Source organism: Pocillopora verrucosa, chromosome 3, assembly GCF_036669915.1.
Source record: "Pocillopora verrucosa isolate sample1 chromosome 3, ASM3666991v2, whole genome shotgun sequence".
NCBI lineage: Eukaryota > Metazoa > Cnidaria > Anthozoa > Scleractinia > Pocilloporidae > Pocillopora > Pocillopora verrucosa.
Genome location: NC_089314.1, coordinates 28,111,521 through 28,136,202, shown reverse-complemented (window position 1 = coordinate 28,136,202; position 24,682 = coordinate 28,111,521). Strand labels below are relative to the sequence as shown.

Below are 24,682 nucleotides of genomic sequence, written 5' to 3'. Positions count from 1 at the left end.
TCTCAAACTGACGGAAACAAGAAAACAATCGCGACATGGTCGCTTGCTTTAGGCAGTTTGCGGTTTTTATTTATGTTCTAATAGGATTCTTGTGTTTTTCCATTTGTCTAGTTGGCTGTTGTGATAACGTTGGTTCTGGTATTAGGACACTAAATCGACCTGTCCGCGAAATAAGTAAAGGCAACTTGAAAATTTTAGTTATTCGTGCTTTGCAACACTGTGAAGAAAAACTTTACTGTCGATTTAATTGTTTTAAATCTGCCACGAAAGAAGTTGCCTATTTACCTTTATTGATACATTTTCTTCGGAGCGAACCTGATTACTCTGTGTACGCAAAAGTAGCTCTCCAAGCTGTGCATCAAAAACCAAAATTCATTGCAGAACACTAGTATTCAGTTTAAAGGCCCGAAAACGGCTTGAATAAAAATCATATTGATGGCGGACAGGGAGAATCGAATGTAAATTAGAGCTATTACTGTGTAGATTTTTAAAACCATCAGAGATAATAAGATGATGTTTGAGTTCATTACCGTTTTCTCTCCGACAGATATTTGACAAGGTCCAATTTCTTGTCGAAAGCGAAGTTATTTGAGGAATATTCCAAAAGAAAATCGACTAAAGGAATGAGGAAGGGGGGGAGGGGAGGGTTTTTTTTCCGTCGGTAAGGACAAAGTCAGTCACTGATAATTTTGTATATCGAAAATTACACCCATTGTTATTTTTGCAATGATTCAACACATTTTTTCACCTTAAGCCATAGCGCCGACGCACTTTACGATTTTTATTCAGGGATTGTCGATCCTTTTATTTTCATTCGTTAATAAAGTCGACATTTCTTGTTAGTGAAGGGCTATTGTGTTTATAAAACAAACAAAGTAATTCATGGTTGCTTATAGATATGGAATTTTTCTTCTCGTGTTCGACTCGACATCTCATTCGTTCGCGGCGCTCACTCGTGAGCTATCGAGTTAAACACTAGAAAAGAAATTTCATGTTAACGCGCGCCCATGTGTTATTCTCTATCTATCGACTAAGTTGATAATGTAAATTGGCCACTGTAAAGAGTTTCGTAAGCTGACGTTTCGAGCGTTAGCCCTTCGTCAGAGCGAATGACGACGGACTAACGCTCGAAACTCTTTAAGGTGGCCAGTTTACATTATCAACCCAGATATTATAATATCTTGTATCAACTCAGTTGATAAACCAAGTTATCTGTAAGAATCAAACAACTTGGGAAATTAAATTTTCAACTCCCCTAAAAATTTTGCATGCAGTTAGCCACTTAGGGATGATGGACAGAAATTCCCTCTTAAAGGTTGCAGCATTGTTGTTGTCATGGTTACAACGGCTGCTTGTTCGCAGCCTAAGGCCTCAGCTTTATATAAAAATCGCCAAAAAGGTGTGAAATGTTTATTTCTCTATCTCACCTCATAACACCATTTCAAATTGGTTTTTCTACCATACATAAGTGGTTTCATTTGTCTCTACTCTGAACGTGAATGTAAACACACTAACTGGATTATTTATCTCGGTAGAGTTCCGATCTGCAGGGTAAAACAGGTAGTACGTTTATTTGAATTTCTGCAAAAGTACAACGAAATTTCTTAAAAGTAAAGTCAATCCTGAAATCGCTAATTTCAAAAGACAAAAAGACGCGGCTTTTGCCTGGTATTTTGAATAAATTAAGAATCCTTTCACACTATCGAGAAAAGAGATGACATTCGTTCATTAATTTTGGCTAATTTGCTTTTTCAGTTCGTTCTTCCAGGACTACACTGAAAACTTAAATTTTTCAGCCGTTTTGTTTACCTCTTTAACATCAAGGAAATGCGCCAAGAACACGAAGAAAAAGCCGGGAAAAAGCAAACAAGCAAAAGCCCTTTGTTTTTTCTTTTGCCCTTTATTTCATCAGCGTGCTTAAATACCATTACAAAACAAACCCATAGAGAAACTAAGCGCTACACAACTAAAGAAACTTTTGCTCCCCCGTTTGTCAGCCTCTAAATGATGGGTATTTCGCTCTAAGATTGTGGCTTAGGAACTTCCTCGATAAAGATCCGGGAAACTGAATTTCAGCCTGTGTAGGCATCCACGCTTCCAAGTCCTGGGCAATTACCGACCCAGAACCCAACGCGTACCTTGCCTTTGTGGATGTTATTGCAGTGGCCCTCAATGTTGTCGACGCGATGAAGATTTTGAATTTTTCCACTGCCCATATAAACGAGACCATCAATTGTTAGGGGTCCAGAACACTCAGCGCCATTGAAGGTGAAATACCAGCGTTTGCAACACGAATTGCAAGACGCAATTCGTAGAACACCCGTCCAGTAAACATGAAGCACTGTACTTGCGTGTTTCTTAATGAACATACAGTCCTGAAAAAAAATTTCTTTCTTTCTGTTTTATTATTATTATTATTATTATTATTATTATTTTGAAAAAGAAGGAGATTGGAATACGAATTTCACGCAGCTGTTATTCTGCAAAGCAAACTAGTTTTCACAAATAATCAATCTTTGTTTCAAGAAGGTAGCACAGAATAGTTACAGAGACTAGTAAATTTGTGGCCCTCCATCTAAAATTGAAACTACAACAATTTGTCCGTGTTTCCATTTTCCTTTTCAATTATTTGTCATCCCATTCATAATCTTAGTTGACTTACTAAAGTATAGGTGCAATTACCATTTAATGATGACAATTTCAGAACCTTTATATAATAACAGCTTTTCTCCTCAAAAGATTAACACACACACGCAGACACACCCATGCATATTTGTAGAAGATATAGCCTGAGTATAATCTGAAGTTGTAGTAGGAAGCTAGCGTAAAAAATAAAACTGCTGCGTAATTCTAAGGGGTTTAGAATGTAAGAAGCTGATTACACTTCTATCGATAGTTATCGTCTAACCGTAATCTATCTTAAAAGCATAGAATACATTTATTCACTGTGCATTGAAATTAAATCTAAAGACAAAGACCTTAATCAAACCGTTTTCTTTGTCGTCATTCAAGTTTTTCCACGCACACTCTTTCCAGTTCTTTAAAGGCATTAAACCAGGCGTTCCAGAAGATCCCTTTGAGCCACTCTCTCCACGCTGCCCTTTTTTACCAGGAGGGCCCTGGACTCCAGGTTATCCCTTAGCACCACGAGTTCCTATAAGGCCTGAAGGTCCCTGAGGTCCAGTCTTCCCAGGGCTCCCCCGATTTCCTTGAACTCCCTCACGTCCATCACGGCCGTCACGACCGTCACGACCTTGCACGTTGCAAATTGAAGAAGGCTGGAAAGGAAATACAGATTTAGAAATTTAGCTTAGATAACAGGACATTAAAATCCACCTTTACTACTATGACTACAGTGTGCGGATGGATAATCTTTATAGGTAATTACACAAGGCATTCTTTATCATGTTTATTAAGAATTTGGTTCGTGCTTAGATATCAGTCGACAGCAGTTTGCGCTGTTTAGGATTAATTGAAGTGTTCTCCGGCTGCCAATGTGCGTGCTGAAATTTTTGCATATTGTGAACTCAGTTATAATACACATGCAAACATTTCAGCATGCTCATTGACCGAGAACACGACAATTAATCCCAAACAGCGCTTAAGTTAAAATCAAATTGATTGACAGGTAAGTCGAAAAAGCACACACCCAAAAAATGGCGGGCAGTTGAGAAGAAAGTAATGACATGTTATTCCAGAGTCTGAAGGAGAATGCTAAAACCAAAAACACACAAAAGTCTGGCTTTTGGATAGTATGGCTTATTTGTTTAACCTTTAGAAATTAAGGTTTTCTTTGCTGATTTTTCCCAAATTTTTTTCGAAATCGTGTGATTACCTATACAAATGAACATAAGCCATTGAAATCACACCAAAATAAGGAAAACTACCTCGTGAAGATAATTTTCCAAAGCAATCTTTGTAAGCAAAACGATCTCCTAGTCTTTCTTTTTTCTCATGCTCTCTATAGTCTACTGCCTGTATGGTTGAGGTATCAGCGAAGACAAAACAACAAAAAAGAATTAGTCCGAAATCAGAATTAATAGAGAATGCGACAGCAAAATGTTGGTTAAATATAAGAGTAAATTAGCTATATTTGTTCTTGATTATCCAAAAATCAGTTCTTTGATGATTTTCGGTTTCCGGCATAGACAGCTTTGAGGACAACAAAGTTATCTTCTTTGAGAGTTATACAACAAGTGAAAACAAATGATAATTACAGATACGAAAAGTAAGATTATGATATGAATCCTTATAAACTATTTAACGTTTTAAAAAGTTATTCTACTCCAGTTAAGTCTTGTGTCTGTTTATTCATCTATCAAGTTCATCGCCAGAAATCAAGGACATTTCGAGCCCGCCAACAATTATCAGCGGTATATCGTATTACACTCCGGAACAATAGAATATCAAGAGAATTCAATATGGCGGCGATCACGGCTCGATCTGCAAAGAAGAGTGTTTCGTACCATGACTTATACAATTTGAGCACCGCAGATCATCTATTTGATGAAAAGAAAAAGAAAAGAAGACCTGCAAGTAAATCTTTGGGATTTTTCGAGGCAGAGCGATGGCTACTGAATTTGCATTCAATGCCTGGCATATATTTATTCCAAAGAGGACCTGAGAACTAATTTATTTCCCTTCAAGAAATAAACAAATATGGCCGACGATTCGAAGATCAGCGTTGCTCGTGTTTAACTATTTCAGTCATAGTTTTCAACACGGCGTCTCGTCACCTACTCAACATGGAAAATAAGGGATATTCTGGCGCGTTGGGAAGTTTTCTGATAGGAGGAAATGGCAATTTTACAGGATATTTGGACGCTTCGAACTCTGTAGCAGTCAATTCGATCGAGAGCAGTCGACTTTATTGATGTACTTTCCTGAAATAGGCGAGTGTTTGGGATGGAGAACGACGGATTTTGAAGAACTGTATGGCGACCTAGGTCAATGATCAATGACAAAAGAACTGGCTCGGGAAGTAAGTAGTTTTTATTTATTGAGTCCCTGTGAGGTTTGATGAATAGCAGAATTAGTACTGAATATGTCTCGATCGAGAACAGACGGGACCATGAGCTCCTGATTGTTATATTTTAGAAATTTTTACAAATTTCCATACAGTTTCTTATATTATTTGGACGCCATTATAGACGAAATGCGCAAGCGCGGCCGCCATCTTGTCCGATATTTCTACCGATGTTTAGAGCCCGTCCTGGAACTGAGTTTTGAAATCACTCCAAGCAGCATTATCACGTGCACAATTTACGCAAATCCCAAGCGTTTTGATCGATATCACGACGGGAAAACCAGCAAAATGACGTCCTGAAGTTGTTGCAGAAAACGCCAGTGCCAAGACCAGAGATCGAAATAGAGCCGTGTTCAGACTATCCGCGCGCTCTCCCGTTCTGAAATGACGTTCCCGTCCTCTTGCTAAATCACTCCATAAAGCCTGTGTATACAAGCACTTTTTTACCACTAAGCTGCATTTACAATTGACGTTCATGGCCACCTTTTATATCTATTATTGATTCAATATTTTGAGATGTAAAAGCTACTATTTTAAGGTTTTCGATTACCCATTATTTTCATATGTAATGCTTTTTAATCAACTTACCATTTTGCAGCTTGTAGGTGGTGTAGTTTTGTTGCCTGCTGTGACACAGTAAGCTAAGAATGAAACCGTAAACAGAGACAGCAAGGAAACCACATAAACTTTTCGCTCAACGGCCATTTTTACTGAGGGTTTCGTTAGCTCTGTCGAAAAAAGTATGGAAATTTATTAAATGGTGGTGGTTTGAAAGTTTTTCTTTTAATAGGATAGGGCGGTCATTTATGAGCAAATTTAAGAGCTAATCATTTAAATTGTCATTGATATAGTTTACATCTAAAATGTGCTTGGTTTAAAATGACAAAATGTTTTCTACATTACATCTTCGACTATGACTTCCTACTATGGCCGGTTTGCCTCAAGATCATAGGCATAATCTCAGAGGAATGTTTCTCACAGGATTTTCCACCAAAAGTACGAACTTGTAAGTATGGATGGCTCATTGTTCTTTGGGATTGTCACATCAGACTTAAATTATGATGGAATGACTTTCAGAACCCTAATCGGACATAGATTTTTTCTCCCTGATTTCGCTGATACCCCAGACGACTGGTCATCCGAACGAAACACTTCAGAAGCCGGTTTCTATGCCAGGAGCAATAGATATGTAGAGTCACAACCATCGTTGTTTTCATGGCTTTCCTCGTCCCCGGCAAGTCGGGAACGGACTCACTAATTGACGGCCCAAACGTTAGGGAATACGAAATGTTGCTTAAAAAAAGCGTTTGTTTACTAATGGGGCCGTCGTACGCCTCAAATTTACTTTAAATTCTTCCCCTTTCAATCTTATTTTGGCAACACTGAGCTCACCAAGTAACTTTACTTGACGGCTTAATAGGCTTGAATATTCAGTCTGCAGTTTTCTTCCTTCAACTTCACCAAGATTTTCTGCTCTTTCCACGGCTTTCATTGATACCCTAACTCTCTGAAAGCATTCAGACATTTCTGTCGCCCGCTTTCTCAACGGAGAATTAGCTACTGCAATCGATTTGATTTTCTTCAACTATCCACATAGTTTCAAGGTTGCCCTGTTCGCTTTTGAAGAGCATTTTCGCATCTTACGCGGAGGCTTCATCCGAAAGCTGGGCGTCGAAATTGGTCTAACTAACTTTCCACGGAAATTTCGTCGGCATATTATGTTCATTCGCAACACTCTCATGGGTTTCAAAAAAGCTTGCGAGAATTGTTTCCTAACCTCGAACTATCGGTAATTAAATCGATCGAGTTATCCGCAGATAAACTGAAAGAAAGAAATGTTCGAGTGCCGCAACCTCTTCGTACCCAGCTTAGATGATTTTGACGATTTCACCATGACCAAATCGTCTAAAATCTTCTCGCATATTATATTTTCTCTTCTAAGTTTTTTAGAGCGAGAAGGACATTTATTTTATTATTATTCTCTCACGATATTTTTTCTTTGAGCGGAAGATGAGCTTTGAAACTGCATCTTTTCCCAACCTTTTTTAGCTCATTCACTTGAGCCGCATTTTTATCATGTTTTTTAAAAGGGTACGTATCGTACTTTCTGTCGTTTCGGTTACTTCTTCACCTTGAACGCGATGAGGAACTTCGCTCTTCTATCAATTTCTTGTAGAGCGAAGTGCAAAAATATCTTTCGAAAACGGAAAAAACTTACAACTCTGATCTTGTCCTAATTACTAATAACATGAACTACTTCCTATAATGATGAAGTTATTTAGTCCTCTAAATACCAATCGCCGCTAATTTTCTCATGCTTAGTTTCCTTCTGTTTGTGAGTGAGTTAAATGGGCGGAATTTTGTCTGCTAAGTACAGTAAGGCGGGAAAAAGAAGAAAACGGAAAAATAAGTGATCATACCTCTAGGCTTGGAGATTTGGTTTTCCGTTCCAGGTGGTTATCGAACAGTAAACTGTCACAGAACAATGATTAGGCCACGTTTCAAATTGCGTTTTAAGCCCTTCTGTTGACCTAGGTTCTTGTTTGGATCAGTTTTTAATAGTAATCAAACGAATGATTTACATAAACGAACAGCCTCGAAGCGTGATTTCGACTTGTCAATCACGAGTATATTTACGGACACAATTGGACGATACGAATTCCTCCTACCAGTTGTTCAAAAGATGAAGTTTGTCTTGAAAATTGAAATTAGTGCTCGGGGAATCTAACAGATTCTTTATCATGAAACAAATAGAGAAGCCTTGATTGTGTTCTGTTCTGTTGTTGCTTTACAACAGAACAGAGCACAGCTAAGGCTTCTCTATTTGTTCAGTATCGTATGCATTTCGCCTAGCAATAATGTCGTACAAACAGAAAATCTTGGAGATTTGGAAGTTAGCCGATGGTCTCTTCCAAATGAACTTGAGTAAGGAACTATCTGGAAAATAATATTAAGAAACTTAGTCGAAAATGACCGACCCTGCAATCACACTTTCTCTTTCATATTGTTAAGTGCTTAGATGCCAGCAATAAGTGCTATATAAATTGTAAGTTTAATTCTACTTGAGACAATTCAAGTTTTTACAGACCAAAACTCTATAATTTTGTTTATCTTTCATGCATTCATACAAAAAACTTCAGACATATTTTTTTACATATCATTTGATCGTTTTTAAAATGTAAAGGGATTGAAGGCATTATGAAAGGGATTTCTAGTAAAATTTTGAACTTGTACAGTGGATATGGCCAAACATGGGCCCTTCCCCACCTTCTTTTCCTCCCTTCCCTATCTGCACATCTCCTATCAGAATGTTACATTTTGCTCTATTATATGACATCTTAGTAATGTTTATATGTGAAAGGCATCAGCCTAAATTTCGAAATGAAACTCTTTATAGGCGTTTTCTTTCCTTATAAATCAACATTGATGGTCTCATACATGTGGAATTCATGGACTCCATAATATTGACAGTTGACGAAGTCCAATACTAAATTCTCTGAACAAACATTATCAGAATTGTATGATTAACAGTAAGGAGAATGACAAATTTGATCCTGGGAGTTCATGAGAAAAAAAGTGAAGTTGGGCGTTGGTTTTCATTTTCGTCGTAGTGATATAGTGTGACGATTCGAAAAATATGCTTTTGCGGTAATATGTTGAATACACATGTCAATAATTTTTCATAGGAATTCCTTGACGCCCAAAGCTTGACTTGTTTCATGGAATGTGCATGGAATGTTTGAATTTGCTGTAAACAATGCAGCGCGATGGAGAGAAGACCAATTTCAGAGAATTTACTTCAGGATCTATTACGGAGCATTCCTTTCATACAGGAAAATCTCTGATTACGAAAACGCAGAGCGATCTGTCAAGGAACAGATATCTCAAGTTGTATACTAGGAGAAATAGGGGCAAAAGCTTACTATGAAAGGGGAATGGTCTTCTTTAAAGGAACTGGCGACAGAAAAAGTGAATTAAAAGCAAGCATTAGACTAAGAAATGCTTTAATTTTCCTTGGGGAAGATCAGAGAGCGATTGAAACTTTCGAGAAAGCACTCCTAATCGCGAGTAAACTCGGCGACAGAAAAAAGGTGGTAAAGTGTATTCCATTGTTCTTTCAAAAAGAGAAAATTTAGCACTTCTTCTTCCATTTGGTTTTCGCAGAAAGCCGCGCGCTCGTTGCCCTCATCTATGAAGTACTATCGTTCGTGTCTATGATTGGGCAAACGACGTATTTTCATAGTCTTTCGCTTTCCTGACTGGTTGGTTGCAATTGTGTATTCGTACCAATATCAGGCGAGCTTTTTTTTAATTTCATGCCTTAATAACACAAATTAATTCTAGTGAATGGCAGGGCTGAAACCCAGTTGCACCCTAACCACTCGGCCCCTCTGTTTGCTTTAAAGCAGCTGGGGGGTGGAGTGAAGGGATACTTTCAGGCTGCACGAGTCCAAACTTCCCACGTGCATCCGTTACTCGATATACGCACGGCTCAAAGCACGAACAAATTATTTTATAACAAAGCGGATACAACTTGTACTTGAAGAAAGAATTTTATTATTATAGGGTTTACCAGGTAATTGCGATCTACCCGAAGATTATGTTTAAAGGACATGGAAATACTACCAAGGAATATTTCGAGAAGATAAATTCGGATAACTGCCCCAGTTATTATTTTAGAACCACAATCAGTGTTCAATTTCAAAATCTAAGCTTGAGGTCTGGGGATCTCCTCGACATAGATTCGCGACACTGCATTCCAACCAGAATAAGCGTCAGCGTTTCCGTATCCGTCACAGTTACCGACCCAGAATCCCACGCGCACCTTGCCTTTGTGGATGCTGTCACAGTGACCCTCGATATGGCGGACACGGTGAGGATTTAGGGACTTAACACCACTGAGGTAAACAATACCGTCAATTGGCAGGGGTCCTGAACATTCAGCACCGTTGAAGGTGAAATACCAGCGTTTGCAGCATTGGGTGCAGCCAGTGAGTCGAAGAGCTCCAGTCCAGGAAACTCGGAGGGCTGTGTCGGAAAAGGTCTTAGTAAACACACACTCCTGTGAAAAAGAGTTATTGTGAAACAGTTATTATGAACCCAAAATAAACAGATAAAAGAACAAGGAAAATGTAAGCGTAACTACTGAAAGGACTCAGTACTTGTGGCCGTTCTGTTTGTGAGAAATTAAAGCAATGCACTAATAAACAAACTCACAAACCAAATAAATACCACAACAATCGCACTTTTACTCATTTTTCTTCCCAAAATTATTGCTATTCACCTTGATCAGGCCGATATCTTTATCTTCATTCACGTTCTTCCATGCACATTCTTTCCAGTTCTTAAAAGACATCACACCAGGAGCCACACTCTCTCCAGGCTGTCCCTTTTGGCCGGGAGGCCCCTGTGCTCCAGGTTCTCCTTTTGCGCCTAAAGTTCCTGTTGGGCCTGCTGGTCCCTGAGGTCCAGTCTTCCCTGGGCTGCCCAGATCACCTTTGACTCCTTCACGTCCATCTCGGCCGTCACGACCTGGTAACCCAGGAGACCCAGGCTTCCCGTGCGTACCCGGTATTCCGGCGTTACAATAAGGATTACGTTGCTGGTTCAAACATGAATTGTTTCCTCAAAGTTAGGACTCACAGAGGTATTTTGTATGAATGCATAAAAAGTAAATATTAACATTACCAATTTAAGTAGTGGCGAAAAAGCCTCGAAGCGAATTGAGCGTGGAACAAAAACAAGATTTTTCACTTGTGAAGATTCGTTCCTAGGACTTTCTGGATTGAGGATGGAAGGCAAAGAAAACCGCATCATAATTACGACCCTTCAATTAGTGGTAGTTTCCTAACTCCTTTTTTCGCCTTTGACATAGATACCTAGGAAGAGAATGTAACCTCTTGATCCTGAAATATTGATTTCGTGGCCCTATTTGGGCTCAAGACATAGCGAGTCAATCAAAAAAGCACCGTGAAACATAACTCTGAAGAGCCAAAATTTTTTTCTCCTGGCTTTCAACGCCTAACTCAAAACGGCTTAATCCCCGCAGAAACAATGTCATGAAAACATTTTGGTTGGTCTCAATGACTTACCATGGGCTGATCATTGTTCTGTTTTCCATTTGCAATAACTGCTGCGATATGATATGCAGCCAGGAGTAACGGCAACAAACTTGCACTTAACATATCTTGACTGGTCGGTTGTTTCGTAGTCTGAATAAGTCTATCGAGATTTCCAATATTTTTGTCTGTGGATGAGACCATGAGTAAAGATTAAATAACCGACTTATTATTTTCTTTATTCATTCATTCATTTATTTACTTATTTTCCACGCACCTTCGCGTCAATCAAAAATATCCCTTGTTGTACATGTCATAAGGAACTTAACTGGGTGTCTCAATGGGCTGATGGCATTTACGACTATCGGTTTAAATTTTGGCCTTTTTACATCTAACGGCTAATCTAATTCTGTTGTAATCAAAAAACAAATGTTTGAGGGTTAACTTTTTTAAGACTAGTGGTTAAAATTTGTCAATTTTTTTGCGCCTATCGGCTTAAATTTTGGACGTTTTACGGGTAACGGTTTACTGTGTGGAGACCTTTTGAATAAGTAGAGAAGTACTGGGAGCGTGACGGAGATAACTGCAGCCAGGGATTAATTGAATGTCTTTTTCATGATCAGTGATACTTGTAATACATTTTTTGTCAATATGTACAAAATATATTTTTTCCCTTTTTTAGTGAAATGGGTGTCGTAGAAGTGAAAGCTGTTAAATTCGTCTTAAGGTCACAGTTTGCATCTCAAATGCTAAAGTTCCATTTTATCAAGTGTTGCTCGTGCAGAACGAGACTGAGTAGAATGTTTCTTTTTTATCTCGCATAAACAAAGCCGAAAGCCGAGTCGAATTTAGCCGAAATAGAACATGGAGCGTGGCTTGAGAAAAAAAAAAAAGGCGAAAAATTTACAGTACAAATGTTGACCTTTAGCGAAAAATAGTATTGCAACTACACAGATTGTAGAAAAATGCTTCAAGATTCTAGACCATGTAGTATCTTGCGTTTGATCTTGCGTTTGGAGCGTTAAGTTTATAGTAATCTTTTAAAAGTTCGGAAACTGGGCAACCCACTTCGGTTTGTGGAAAAATGCTATTCGTCTTTAAAGAAGTAGATTTGTACGCCGAACGAACAAAGCTCTCGTTTTCAGCATCATTGTTTCAAATTAACGTGGAAATTAGTCTAAGATTGAGCCAGAGAGAGAGGAATCATATCTGCAACGCCATCATTTGCACACATGATTATAGAAATCTCCCAGCTTAAAAATTTAGAGTCAAGTAATCTAAATGATGAGTTAAAGAGACTCTAAATAAGAAAAGGAAACTTACTATTGGATTTGTGTCTTGCAAGGATGAATTGCTCCTCTCTCGTACGCGAACAGCAAAGAATTAAAAAGATTTTACAGCAGAGCCTGATTATTTTCGAGATATGGTCTTCCTGCAGCGCTTGTTCCCTTTCAGCGGCTAATTGTAGCTGAGGCGTGGCCAACAAGTAAAATTAACCAGCTGTTGGTTTCGATAGACATGTGGAAAAAAGTGTTTTAATAGGAATAAGAAGAAGTCCAAAACTACCAGAGAAGAAGACGATTGTCCCTACAGTAGTGACCTGAATATGGTCTTAATTTCAGTCCTTAGAAATTTTAATCAGTCATATGAAGTAGTGAATAACTTTCAGTTAAATTAATCCTGAAGAGCTCTGTAGGCGAGACAGGAAGTTTTTTCATTGCTCATACTGTCTTGTAGGCACGTGAAAAGGAACAAGTGCTACAGGAAGAAAATATCTTGAGCTAATCACGTTCACTACGAAGTATCAGTTCAGAATTCAGACCGAAAGGTGACGAAGTCTAAGATTTTATCTTCAAGCTGATCGAAAAAGAGAAAACAAATTACACAAAAACCAGTGACATAGGCTTGATTGAGCTCAAGTCACTTGATGAGTTCCTTTCTTTTATTTTCACCTTTTGCGTTACAATTAGACCTAAAATGTGAGCACTGTTGAGGGAAAAAAATCTTGAATAAATTCGAGGTTCAACCAAGTAACGGCATGGGACCCCACAGCCCCACACACATAATGAAAACCACGGTACTATTTAAAAAATCGTGTTTAGGAGCTGCACGTAATAGTGCCAGAAAAAGCCGCTTGGCTCTGCGTATGGCGCGCAAGATGCTCAGCACGAGAGAGACGGCGGTCATCTGATGAAATGCTATTAACTAAGGCAGATCAGGGTGTAGAGGAAAATACGTTCTCTCTTCAACCCAAAAAATTTTGCAAAGAGTTGTGCAGTGACCTCAGTTAAAAAGATCCTCCATGTCCTCCTCTGTGCATTCCTTTTGACTTCGTCGTCATTCGAGATTATAAGAAGCCCAAAAAAGATGTCAAGATCTTTCAAAATGATCAAGAAGCCGTGAAACTGTGTACATTTTTTCACCTTTAATTGACTATTAATTATTTATTACATTATAAGCTTTTCTGTACTAAAAATCAGTTTTGTTGTTCATAAATCATCATTTTTGGTAGCTTGTTGGACATCAGCGACGGAGTTAACAGTTTTTAAGGTTGTGGAGGCGGTACCTCCTCTATGTAGATGCGGGACACTGAGTTCCAACCAGTGTGCCCATCACAACTCCCATAAGAAGCGCAATTTCCGATCCAGAATCCCACGGAGACGATGCCCGCCGGGATATTTTCACACACTCCCTCAATATGTCGGACACGGAGTAGATTCTTCCTTCCCTGATTTCCATGTACCATGTATACCACTCCATCAATTCTAGCCGGAAACGCGCACTCTCTTCGGTTGAAAGTAAAATACCATCGCTTACAGCAAGTGTGGCAGTTACTAATGCGAAGAACTCCATTCCAGAAGACACGAAGGCCAGTTCTGGATGATCCTTTTCTGAAACGACATTCCTGAAGGAATAAGGAGTCGTGACTAATTAAGCAGAAGATAAAGCATGTATACCGATGAATTCCTTACAACAAACTTCTGTTACTGTATTTTACTCATAATATATTATGCTTGTTTCAGTTCTCGTGGCCATCTTATTCAATTTTTTCTGGATTTGATTTAGATTTCTCGGACGCATTAACTTTCCAAATATTATTTTCTCGCTCAATCTGGTGGACAGACCAACCGAATCTCTCGAGATTCCTTAAAAAAACACACACACGTACTACATTTTAATCATAGATACTCATATTGAATTAGTAACAGATGAAGAGTCACAAAGTGGATACCCTGTCAATGAACCTCTTGCTTATTTCCAGTTTTACTTACATGTCTTTTTTCAATACGTCGCACAGTCGCAACGTTTCTGTGATAAGTCTTCGTTAAAAATACAGCCAGTTAATATGATTTAATCCTTACCTTTATTAAACCAATGTCCTTTGAATCACTGAGGCCGTTGAACACGCACTGCTTCCAGTTACGTCCGATTGACCCTGGAAGGCCGCGGGGACCTTGGGGGCCTTGAATCCCTTGTTCGCCCTCGTCACCCTTTGGGCCTTGAGGACCAGGTGGTCCTTGAGGTCCCTGACTCCCAGTTTCCCCAGGCGGGCCTCGAGGGCCTTCGTCTCCTTTTTCACCAGGGTTACCTTTAGGTCCCGCGGTTCCTTCAGGTCCGGGCGCTCCTGGAGATCCTGTTGCTCCCGCAGGTCCGGGACTTCCCGGAATGCCTGGGATTCCTGGCATGCAACTACAACCACAACATCCACAGTGTGTCATGGTTTGGGTGCTCTGTTGAGAAATTTGGATGAGTCTTTTGTTTTTTTCGGCTCGTTGAATGTCGGTTTATCAACAACAAGAGAGAATTCGAAAAGCAAAGGGAGCGTCAAGAACTTGTCAATGCATACAATATCTTTTTCACTCACTCTCCATTCAGAAAGAGCAAAAGGCATGTTTCCCTTGAACAAACCACTGACCAACTTCTTTTTTCGCTATAATAATTATAACTTTTGTCACTCTTCTGTGTGCAACTTTAAATTAAGAAATGTGATTTTACGTAATATAGCTGTTTTGTAAAAGATGGGAATGGGAATGCTACAAAAATATGCCACCTCTCGTCTTCTACCTTCAGAACTTATTTACCACTTTTAATAAAAACTCAGAGTCAGAGAAGATTAACATTTATCAATTATCACCCGATGGATAAATGTCCAGTGGTTGACTGTAATCCTAATTATTTTCAACTCACGTTAAAAGCAGAGCCCAAAGCGATCAGTATTAAGGTCAGCAAACATTTCATGATGGCTGATGAGGTCTTGTTACGGAATCTCGGCATTGAGATCTTTTGAACTGAAATATAAGAGGAAATGTATCGTTGAACCAACACTGGAAAAAACTGTCTTTATTGCCATTGAGTTTCGTTTTTGTCTCCTAGGTTCTCCTTGAAAATTTGGACTCGTTTTCAAAGAGATCAAGACAAGGGTTTTTCAGCCAAAGTATTTCTGTAAGTTGAAGAAAAAGTATTGCCAAAAAAAAAAAAAACCACAGGAGGTATATACCCGAATAACTTACCTACACGGAATAACTCAGGTTACTGGGTGAAGTCAGGTCAAATGGCATAAACACAACACTGCAAAATTGAATCAAAACATTACGAACTGTAAGTTGAAGACAAAGGCTAACGAGAACCTAAAGGTGCACTCAATACCTGCCTGTTGGTCGAAAGTGAACGAAATGTTTGGCTCGCAACTCTTGTTATACCTTCAGAGTGGTTTATACAGCTGTAGATTCATCCGATATAATGTTCAAGATAATTTGTGTCATCTAGGCTTTTGTGTTTGCATTGGCTTGTTTTCTCAGTGTATTTAACCTTGAGATGCAGCCACGTCCGAGTGGGATCCGTTCCATATGAATCAAATCCCGTGAACACTCACTCAACGTGTGTCAGATACTGTCAATAACACAATCATTTTAACGGAGTCCACGTAAACGTGGTAAGCTCTCAGCAATCTGGATCTATTTTTCGCTATCTTTTAATAATGGATTAAACAGATTAAAACATTCTTATAAAGAGTTCACCTAGTTGTTCCTTAGCTAAATTCACCTAAGCTAGCAGAGGTACCTGGTACATTTAGTTTTAGTTTAGTTTTTCGGGAATTGGGTTTCAGCTTTGAATTTTTCAATACTTTTGTAATGTTAGACTGAAAGATCTTCGAAATATAGACAAGACAAACAGACTCGTGGGATGAACTTAAAACAAAGTAAACTAGGACGTTCTTTGATCTTAGAAACGCGAAATAGTCTGGGTCTAAATACCTTCTTTGACAGAATTTTAGAGAGGCAAAAAATGCTGCAAAAATACAATAAACAGGGCAGGTCATTTAAGGTGGCTGTAATTAATTGGAGAAAATCTTACGAATTGAATAGTTTGATTTGGAATAACTGTTAGAGAGGCTGCTTCAGTAATTCCTTTTGTGAACGTGAATCACTTTGAGCGTGCGAATCAGTGCAGCTGGAAGAACAAGGCACGGAACAAATAAATCCATTAATAGCCTTTAGATTTCCTGTTTACACCATTAGATAGTTATACGTGTGACCTGTCAGAGTGGGATTTTTTTATAACTACGTGTGAAAATATCATGAACGATGCTATTTTTCGGTGTATCCGTGTTTTGATAAATATTTGTGAAAGATTTATCCAGGCTTTAGTGTTTATCTGCTAATTGGGCCACATTAATAGATTATTATACAAATACCGGATAACTCCCGAGATAATTTGCTACGTTAGCGATACTGAATGTCAATTCCATTTTGAACTGTAAGTGTTGCTTAGTACTCTTCAATGCAATTTTAAAATCGGTGAGAACTGATTATACAATTCACAATAGTGGTATCAAAGCCCTTCATTTACACCCTCGTCAATAAACTTCCCGATATACCGTCAATGTTTTAGTCAGTGATTCGCCGCACGAGGTCTTAGCAATCTGATTTACTTCTATTGCAGTCTGTGACGTGTATTCTGCAGCCTTCGTTTTCGCTGGAGTAAATAGCATTTGCTACAGCGTAGCAGCTGCCATGTTTTAAAATGTTTATTTCTCACATCAACTGAATAGGAACTAAGTGGTTCTTAATACTTTGTTTGCATTTTCCAACAACGTGTTTGCTAACTTGATTGTAAAGGTCATGAGGTGACGGAATTCTATGCACGTATGGATTAAAGATGGATGAGTTTGACTACTGACCAGTGAATGGAGGGAATGGGTTATTTTCATGAATTATCAGTCCAGCAATTGTGTCTGCTTGTTGTCATAGCCAGCCTAAATTTTTTCATTCGAAAATGATCATGGCACGACTAAAGAGAGGAAAGCAAAGATCTATGCACATTCTTAACCAGAGAAGTGAAATAACAACCTGATGAATACATCATTCTCCTCTCTGAGTATGATTATAAAAAATGTAATTTTGTAATTTTATTAAACCTCTTAGTCGTTGGAAATATGCCGATATGAAGGATCACGTTTAACAAGCAAAAACAGTATGTAGCATCGAAAAAAGTTTTTAACTTTCCACCCTCTTTTATGTATTTTCCTCACTCTGGTTTCTTAGTCACTGCAATCTCATAGCGGAGCTTGCAGTGCTCGCAGCTTAGCCTTATACTTATACCTACATACAAGTTGATATCTGCATATCAAGACCACGGGTACAATTTTTTGCCGGCCTCACCAACCTAACGCCTGGTAACTAGCATATAACACGGAAAGTAAAAATTAAAGCAAACTATGTTTCATTGTTGGTTTCAATAACCAGAATCTGTGTTCAAGATTCGAACTGATTTGTTTCAGTTTATACTCAACGATTTATAGAGCACAGGTTACGTTGAGGTATTTGAGTTGAAATCTAACGAGAATTATACAGATCACTTGGTGTGAAAACAAAATAAGGACTAGCGAACATAATCGTTGGTATAACTTGTATTCCACTAAGCTACAAAAACTTTCTCCAAGTTGATCATCAAATAACAGTGAAAGAAAAACTGAGATAATCGCTGTTTTGCCAAAGTATGAGTTTTGATTAAATTATAGTATATTTAGACCTTTCAACGCTTTCCGAACCCCAACGCAATCAAAACAAGTCTTAACAGGTTGACGTCCCTGTACTTTATTCCTCGATACAAATGTAAAGATTCTTTAAGACAATATTTCTTTCTAAGAAACTTCATGCATACAGTTTTCTTCAATCAGTAGCCTTCTCCATTTTTTGGCTTTTTCGATCTGGGACACGTTTAACGACAGCAAAATATTACTGTTGAGCTTTTGGCACCTCCTGGATGAAGATACGGGACAGTGTTGCCCAACCAGTATACGCTTCAGCAAGTGTATGACCCGTTTTGCAATCACCAACCCAGAATCCCGCACGTACTTTTCCCTTGTGAATGTTGTTACAGTGGCCTTCAATATGGCGGTGACGATGAAGATCTTGGTCCTGCCCGCGATTCATATAGACTGCGCCTTCGATGGGGCCAGGGGCGCTGCACTCGGCGCCATTGAAAGTGAAATACCAACGGCTACAGCACTGGTTGCACTTATAAATCCTTAGATTACCAGCAAAGTATACACGGAGGGAAGTGTCGGAAAAGTTTTTCGTAAATTCACAATTCTGTGGGAACAAAGTAAATTTCTATGATGAAAGCGTTCGAAAAAGTAGGTGACAGTACATACATACATACATACATACATACATATATATATATATATATAAATGTGGGGGTATAGTCTACTTTGGCATAAAGTGCTCAATGCTGTGGTAGCAGAGCTGAGTATATATAAGTGAAAGAATCAAAGAGGACGCATCGATTCTCTGTTACTCTGGGTTTCGCGCCTAAGCGCTCGTCAGACAGAACTGTTCTGTCTGACGAGCGCTTAGGCGCGAAACTCAGAGTAACAGAGAATCGATGCGTCCTCTTTGATTCTTTCACACACACACACACTCCTATATATATATATATATATATAAATATTATGAGAGGAAAAAAGGACGTAACTACATTTCCCGACAAGCCTGTTTCGTGAATCGCTTCACTCTTCAGGGGTTTAATTAATTAAACCCCTGAAGAGTGAAGCGATTCACGAAACAGGCTTGTCGGGAAATGTAGTTACGTCCTTTTTTCCTCTCATAATATTTATTCTGCTCTGCTTCAACGTATTGAGCACTGTTCCACGCGAAAATCGACCTGCAGACTTCCTATATATATATATATATATACCCGTTTTAAAAAAGGGACACTTTTTGAGAATAAAACAAAAGATATATCAATATATTTCATACATATTTTCAATGTTGCGATGTTTTTGAAAACGGGTGTATATATATATATATATATATAATTTGCACAATGGAGAATGTGCTTCCGTTTTCAACTCTTTATTAAAGACCCGACGCGTTTCGGCATTTGCCTTCCTCAGGGGCCTTAATGTGTATATATATATATATATATATATATATATATACACACACATGTATAAACAAACCCCAAACATGATTAGAAAGGAAATATATATTTGTGAAAAATTCTGATCTTCTCCTTGCCGGATTCAACAAATTTCAAAGTTATTTCTTCATGGCTTCCTCACAATCAATTGCTGTGAGCTTTGAAGTGAGAACTGTTCGAAGTTACTTAGTAATCAGTATTACCTATTTCTATTTCGTTTGATACAAGCATTCCTGAACACTAAGCAAAAGAGAAATTCCGAATGATTCTATTTGAGAAATCATTTCTGATCTTGGACTATCTCATCATCATGATTATCTGACCTATTATCTCTGAATTTAAAATAAGAGTTATTAATCACCTGGATCAAACCTTGGTCCTTGCCGTCCCCTGCTCTCCATGTACATTCTTTCCAGTTCGAATTCATGCATGAGGAAAGTTGAAGCGTCCCTGGCTTTCCAGGCTCGCCTCTCTCCCCTCGCTCTCCTCTTTGGCCGGGTGAACCGTGAGTACCAGGTTCTCCCTTATCCCCTTTATCACCTGGTGGACCAGTTGGCCCCTGGAGTCCAGGGCTCCCCGGGCGTCCCTTTTCGCCTTTAGCTCCGTCGCGTCCATCACGGCCGTCGCGACCAGGTAATCCTGGGATACCAGGCTTGCCGTGCATACCTGGTACACCATTTTTTCCCGGAATTCCTCCATAACATAATCGAGGACTCTGTTTTGAGTCATGTAAAAATAGAATAAAAGATAGAAATGATTAAGTAGGAAAAAATAATAAAACTGATGGATTTTCGAAAGATGCCATGAAAATGTATCTGTATTTTGATGCGGTATTAGGTTTGGATTTCATGCGCTGTGAAGACTTTCGTGCGTCACTTGATCGCTGTTTTTTGTGTTACACTTGCTAATTGAAATGAACTTACTTTGTGGTATCCTGGAAGGTTGCTAGACTCGTTGTGCGTTGCAGCGCACAAGGTGAACGGCGGCACAATAAGCAAGAACATGACAGTTGAGGAATAAACAAAATTTTCTGTCCTGAAAATGGCAACAAATTTAAAAAATAGTGTCGTATCAAAACTATTTCGTGGGCAACATCTCTCTTTTAAAGCATTAGAAACTCTTTACGGTGGCCGATTTACTTTTTCAACTTTGATAAGAAAACTAAATTATCTCTTTTTTAAGCTCATTAAGATCGTTTTATTGTTATTTTGGGAAGTGCTATAGAGAAATTTTTATTTTCTTAGACTTTCTGTTTTTGTTAACGAAACCAGCAAATCACATGATATAATTATATAAAGACACCGTCGTAAGTGAACATGCAAGTCAACGCTTGTGTTAGAATTAACACTCATGATGTTTCATGCCGAAAACGTTTCAAGATATCGGCGTGAAACGTAGAGCGCTTTAAGTAACCGAGATTTCCTAATATTTTGATAAAATTGCTGCGAGAATGCTACAGCAGTCTAAGAATTTGGAACGAAAACAAAATAACCAAATATTGCAGGATTCGCTACCAAAATATTTGAAGCAAAGCAATGAAAATAAAACGTTTGCTTTCTTTTCGGAGCTTGGAACGATTGGAAATAATAAAGAATCATCTTAGTTCTTTGAGTCTGTTTTACTTACCTCTTGGGCTGTTATACACTGTCAATAGGACAATAAAGGCTAAAATAGGAAGCTGAACTGTGAGATAAACTATATATTACCTGATGAATTTCAAAATAAGCAAAATTGACATGACTGTAAAGTGTCAAGGGAACCGACCAAGAACGCAGAAACTCAGAAGTATCTCTTGATCAGAGGGTTCACCAATACTCCAGTGCTTCTGAGAGAAATTTAACGCTTTTGTTTGCTCAGTGATCATGATTTTGTTTAATGCAAGTGTCCTCCGTTAATGTGTTTCAGCAATTTGCTATGGTCTGTTTGTCTGAGCTGTTAGCACAGTTCACTTGGTATAACTAAGGTCTGACTGAAGTTAAAGCTGTGTAAACCGTATATATCTGTGTATACAGATCTATCTATAATTTTTTAAAAACAATGTCAAGACAAATATTTCATTCCGAAATTAATTTTATTTTCTGGATTCTTTCATAATCCTGTTTGAATAAAGCTTGATTGCTGTTTGGATAAAGTTCCTGTGTTCAAAAACCCGGAAAAATCTATAAACTCAATCTTCATGAACGGCGGACTAAGAGGAAGAATCTTTGTTGCCTATGTTTTAGTTAAATTTTGATTCTCATTTCAGCTTGTCACCTAAGAAAAGTCCGGCGTATTACTATTCTACGTAGCAAACTCAGTATCTAATACACAGGCTCATTTTAATGGCATGTTAATTTGAAGGTTGCTAATGAAGTCTTAAGTGGAAAATAATGTACTTGGCAGAAAATGTCAATCAAGAAGCATACGTAAGCTAATTGAACTTTGATATTCAATGCGGTTCCAACCAACAACAATATTGTTATGAAACGTGCAATGCTAATGTTTAGAAGCAAAATAGCTACATATAAAAGAGTTCATCTCCAATAATAGTTTGCGGAAATACATTTGTTCGCCAAGCTGATTATCAATTAGACGGGCTGAGATAAATATGATACTCAGTCAGATCAAAAGTCTAATATGTGACCCTCTTCCTTAATTTTCTCTGAGTGTCATTTTTTCGTTACTTATCTAGTGTTAAAATCGTTAATACCAATAAATATCAATATAATGATGAACCATAAAGCTTGTAAATGAATGTGTTTTTTTTTTCAGTGTATTTATTTAAGCATTTTTAATTCTTTTATTTCTTTCAAACAATTTTTAGACCATTTTATCATTTAAAAAATCGGAATTGGTTTCCTATTTTCTTTCCTTGTGACAATAAGGTGACTACACAAAATTTCGGGACAAGTTAGCGTAGTGGATGCTAAAAAAAGTGATCAGAAAGTACCCACAAGTTGTGTCAAAAGTAAGATCGGAGGTCGTCCTTAGACTTTCACTCGGAGGGGTATCAATTTTGAAATAATGTTTATGGTCTTAAGAAATCGTCGTGACCAGATGAATTCATTCTGTCAACAAAAGACTGTGGTTATCTATTTTAGTGATGGCTGGTATTCTCATACACGCTCTGCTCTGCTTGGGAATACTGCTGTGTTGCTATAGTATGAGAAAGAAGTGGACCTTAAAAAAAAGAGATAGTTGATGCAAACCTTGTCATTGTAAGGGAAAGTGTAAAAAAAAAGGAATACGTCTCTTACGCAACAAAAAGTTTCCAAAACAATGGAGGATTTGATTGAGGCCTTAAGCTAGTGTATTTTCTTTTGCTCCAAGCTTTCAACGATCTACAGCAGCGTCGGAGATACTGCATTTGCACTCTTTATCTTTAATTTTTTGCTAAACGTTTATTTATTTATTTATTTATTTTTTAACTCATTAATTTGATACAACTTTAACCTACGAAAACTTAAGAAAATAGAAAATTCTCAGCTCCTGACAATTTTCATGTATCGCCTGCTTTGCCAATAAGAGTGATAGCTGTTCCTGCAAGAGGGACTGTGCTCAAGGAGTTCCATATCAAACTCTTTCCCCAGCGCGACGAACATTTGTTTTTCTCGGTTCCAGGTGTACGCGACCACTAAGCCTTCGTGATGCACACACATGCTCTCTGTTGCGAATTTTCAAAATGGCGGACAGGCTAAAGAGGGAAATAAAAAAAGCAAAGCGATTTTGCAACAAATACTTGACATAAACCCCCGTTAGAAAGGCGAATCCACAATAGAAAGATACAAAACTGTATGATATTGAGATCAGGGAGGTTGACAAAATCAACAAGAGAGGTTGAAAATTCATTACGTTGGCTATAGCACATGCTTCGATGAATGAACACCCTTCAGGGCCGATAGAGGATCTGGATATTTTCCGTTTGTTCGCAGCGAAAAGCTGTTCATTCCCTCGGAAAACTCTCTAGAGGATAGAAAAGAATCGTTCCATGGCCAACTTGCTCGTGAAATAAAGAAAAAGCTTTGGTCTGGACGGCGAGAGGACCCTGATATAAACATAGACCTCAGTGTTGACCAAGATGTTTTCATGGAAGGTGTTGGGAGTGTTTTGCCCGGCTTTCTTCAACGAGGGAAGATGGTTTACCAATCGGAGTCAAATAGGGTGCTTGATTCATATCTGGGGCTGAAGTGGGATGAAAGAATTTTAAATGTAGCTGATTTTGCCTATGTAATTCCAGGAACTATTAAGTATTGGCTGGGACAAAGAAGTCCAATCATTGAATACAAGCTCATCGTTGTAGGTGTTCTTAAACCCTTTCATAACCTGCTGCCTCCAGGAACTGAATCCTGTTTTTCTTCAGAAACAGTTGTTTGAGGGCATTAACCCCTTTGTCAATTGTGGATCTGAAGAAATCTTTAGAAGCTCTATTATTGTATTTTTCCAAGCCTTGCTGTGTGTAATATGCCATATTCTGATAAAGTGACAGGAACTCAGGAACATGATAACATAGTGCATGCATGTAGGGAGTGACATCTTTTGCTTGGTAAACTTTGAGAAAGTGCTCAAACCATGATTTGCTATTTCTTTGCAGTTCAAGAATACCCTCTTCAGATGTAAAATCTAGCCTCAAATCACCAATTATGTCCATAAATTTAGCCCAGATCACTTGTATGTCTTTGTTTTGACAAGCATAGGTCAGAATTTTTATATTCTGAAAGAGTTTCAACTTTTCTGGTTCAGTAAGATCTCTATTCCAGCTTTTTGCTCTCTTTGTTGATTCTAAAATTAAAAGTGATTCCCATACTTTTGATAAATTCTTCATAACATGCCATGTGTTTATACTTATCTCTTGGGAATCTATCAGAAGTTTTTTTTCTTGTAAACAAGTTAATCAAAACATCTGAAATCCTCAGAAAAAAATTTAATGTATCTATGATGACAAGGTCCATAGGTATAAAATCAAATAATGGTAGTGCCTTACAGTTTAATTTCCTTCCAGTGGAAAACCTTGCTATTTCGGTGACAGTTCTAGCACCAAATTTGGGGTCATTAATCGACTATGTTTTGCTTGTGTCCCACCATTGCTCCCTGGGACACTTGCACCACACACAAGCATAATCCTCATTTGCCCTGCCTAAACCACATACCAGTGCTAAAAATTTAAAATATCCACGTAAAAAGTATTCAATTT

The 24,682-nt window shown here is 38.2% G+C and overlaps 2 protein-coding genes and 1 pseudogene across 2 annotated transcripts; all 3 read right to left on the bottom strand.

The window, feature by feature from the left end:
- Positions 1–2,021: 2,021 nt before the first annotated feature.
- LOC136279691 (collagen triple helix repeat-containing protein 1-like) lies at positions 2,022–5,731 on the bottom strand (annotated as a pseudogene).
- A 4,003-nt stretch (positions 5,732–9,734) lies between these two features.
- Positions 9,735–11,211, bottom strand: LOC136279479 (collagen triple helix repeat-containing protein 1-like). Its single transcript, XM_066163357.1, has 3 exons — positions 11,119–11,211; positions 10,311–10,628; positions 9,735–10,088 (listed from the first exon to the last, which is right to left on the bottom strand). Exons 1-3 carry the CDS (start codon positions 11,209–11,211, stop codon positions 9,735–9,737), a joined length of 765 nt encoding a protein of 254 aa, XP_066019454.1.
- Positions 11,212–13,495: 2,284 nt separating this feature from the next.
- LOC131799059 (collagen alpha-1(XXV) chain) lies at positions 13,496–21,348 on the bottom strand. The gene is made up of 8 exons (XM_066163630.1): positions 21,219–21,348; positions 20,436–20,547; positions 19,874–20,227; positions 18,328–18,680; positions 17,752–17,765; positions 15,274–15,374; positions 14,448–14,816; positions 13,496–13,990 (listed from the first exon to the last, which is right to left on the bottom strand). Exons 1-8 carry the CDS (start codon positions 21,248–21,250, stop codon positions 13,631–13,633), a joined length of 1,695 nt encoding a protein of 564 aa, XP_066019727.1. The 5' UTR covers positions 21,251–21,348; the 3' UTR covers positions 13,496–13,630.
- Between the last annotated feature and the right edge of the window lie 3,334 nt (positions 21,349–24,682).

Excerpts from the sequence above, each read along its gene's own strand:
- LOC136279479 (XM_066163357.1), bottom strand. The coding sequence starts at position 11,211 with ATGTTAAGTGCAAGTTTGTTGCCGTTACTCCTGGCTGCATATCATATC. Across the intron at positions 10,629-11,118 it reads AGAACAATGATCAGCCCATG|CAACGTAATCCTTATTGTAA; the intron begins GTAAGTCATTGA and ends TGTTTGAACCAG. Across the intron at positions 10,089-10,310 it reads AAGATATCGGCCTGATCAAG|GAGTGTGTGTTTACTAAGAC; the intron begins GTGAATAGCAAT and ends TCTTTTTCACAG.
- LOC131799059 (XM_066163630.1), bottom strand. The coding sequence starts at position 21,250 with ATGTCAATTTTGCTTATTTTGAAATTCATCAG. Across the intron at positions 20,228-20,435 it reads ACCTTCCAGGATACCACAAA|AGTCCTCGATTATGTTATGG; the intron begins GTAAGTTCATTT and ends GACTCAAAACAG. Across the intron at positions 18,681-19,873 it reads AGGACCAAGGTTTGATCCAG|AATTGTGAATTTACGAAAAA; the intron begins GTGATTAATAAC and ends TTGTTCCCACAG.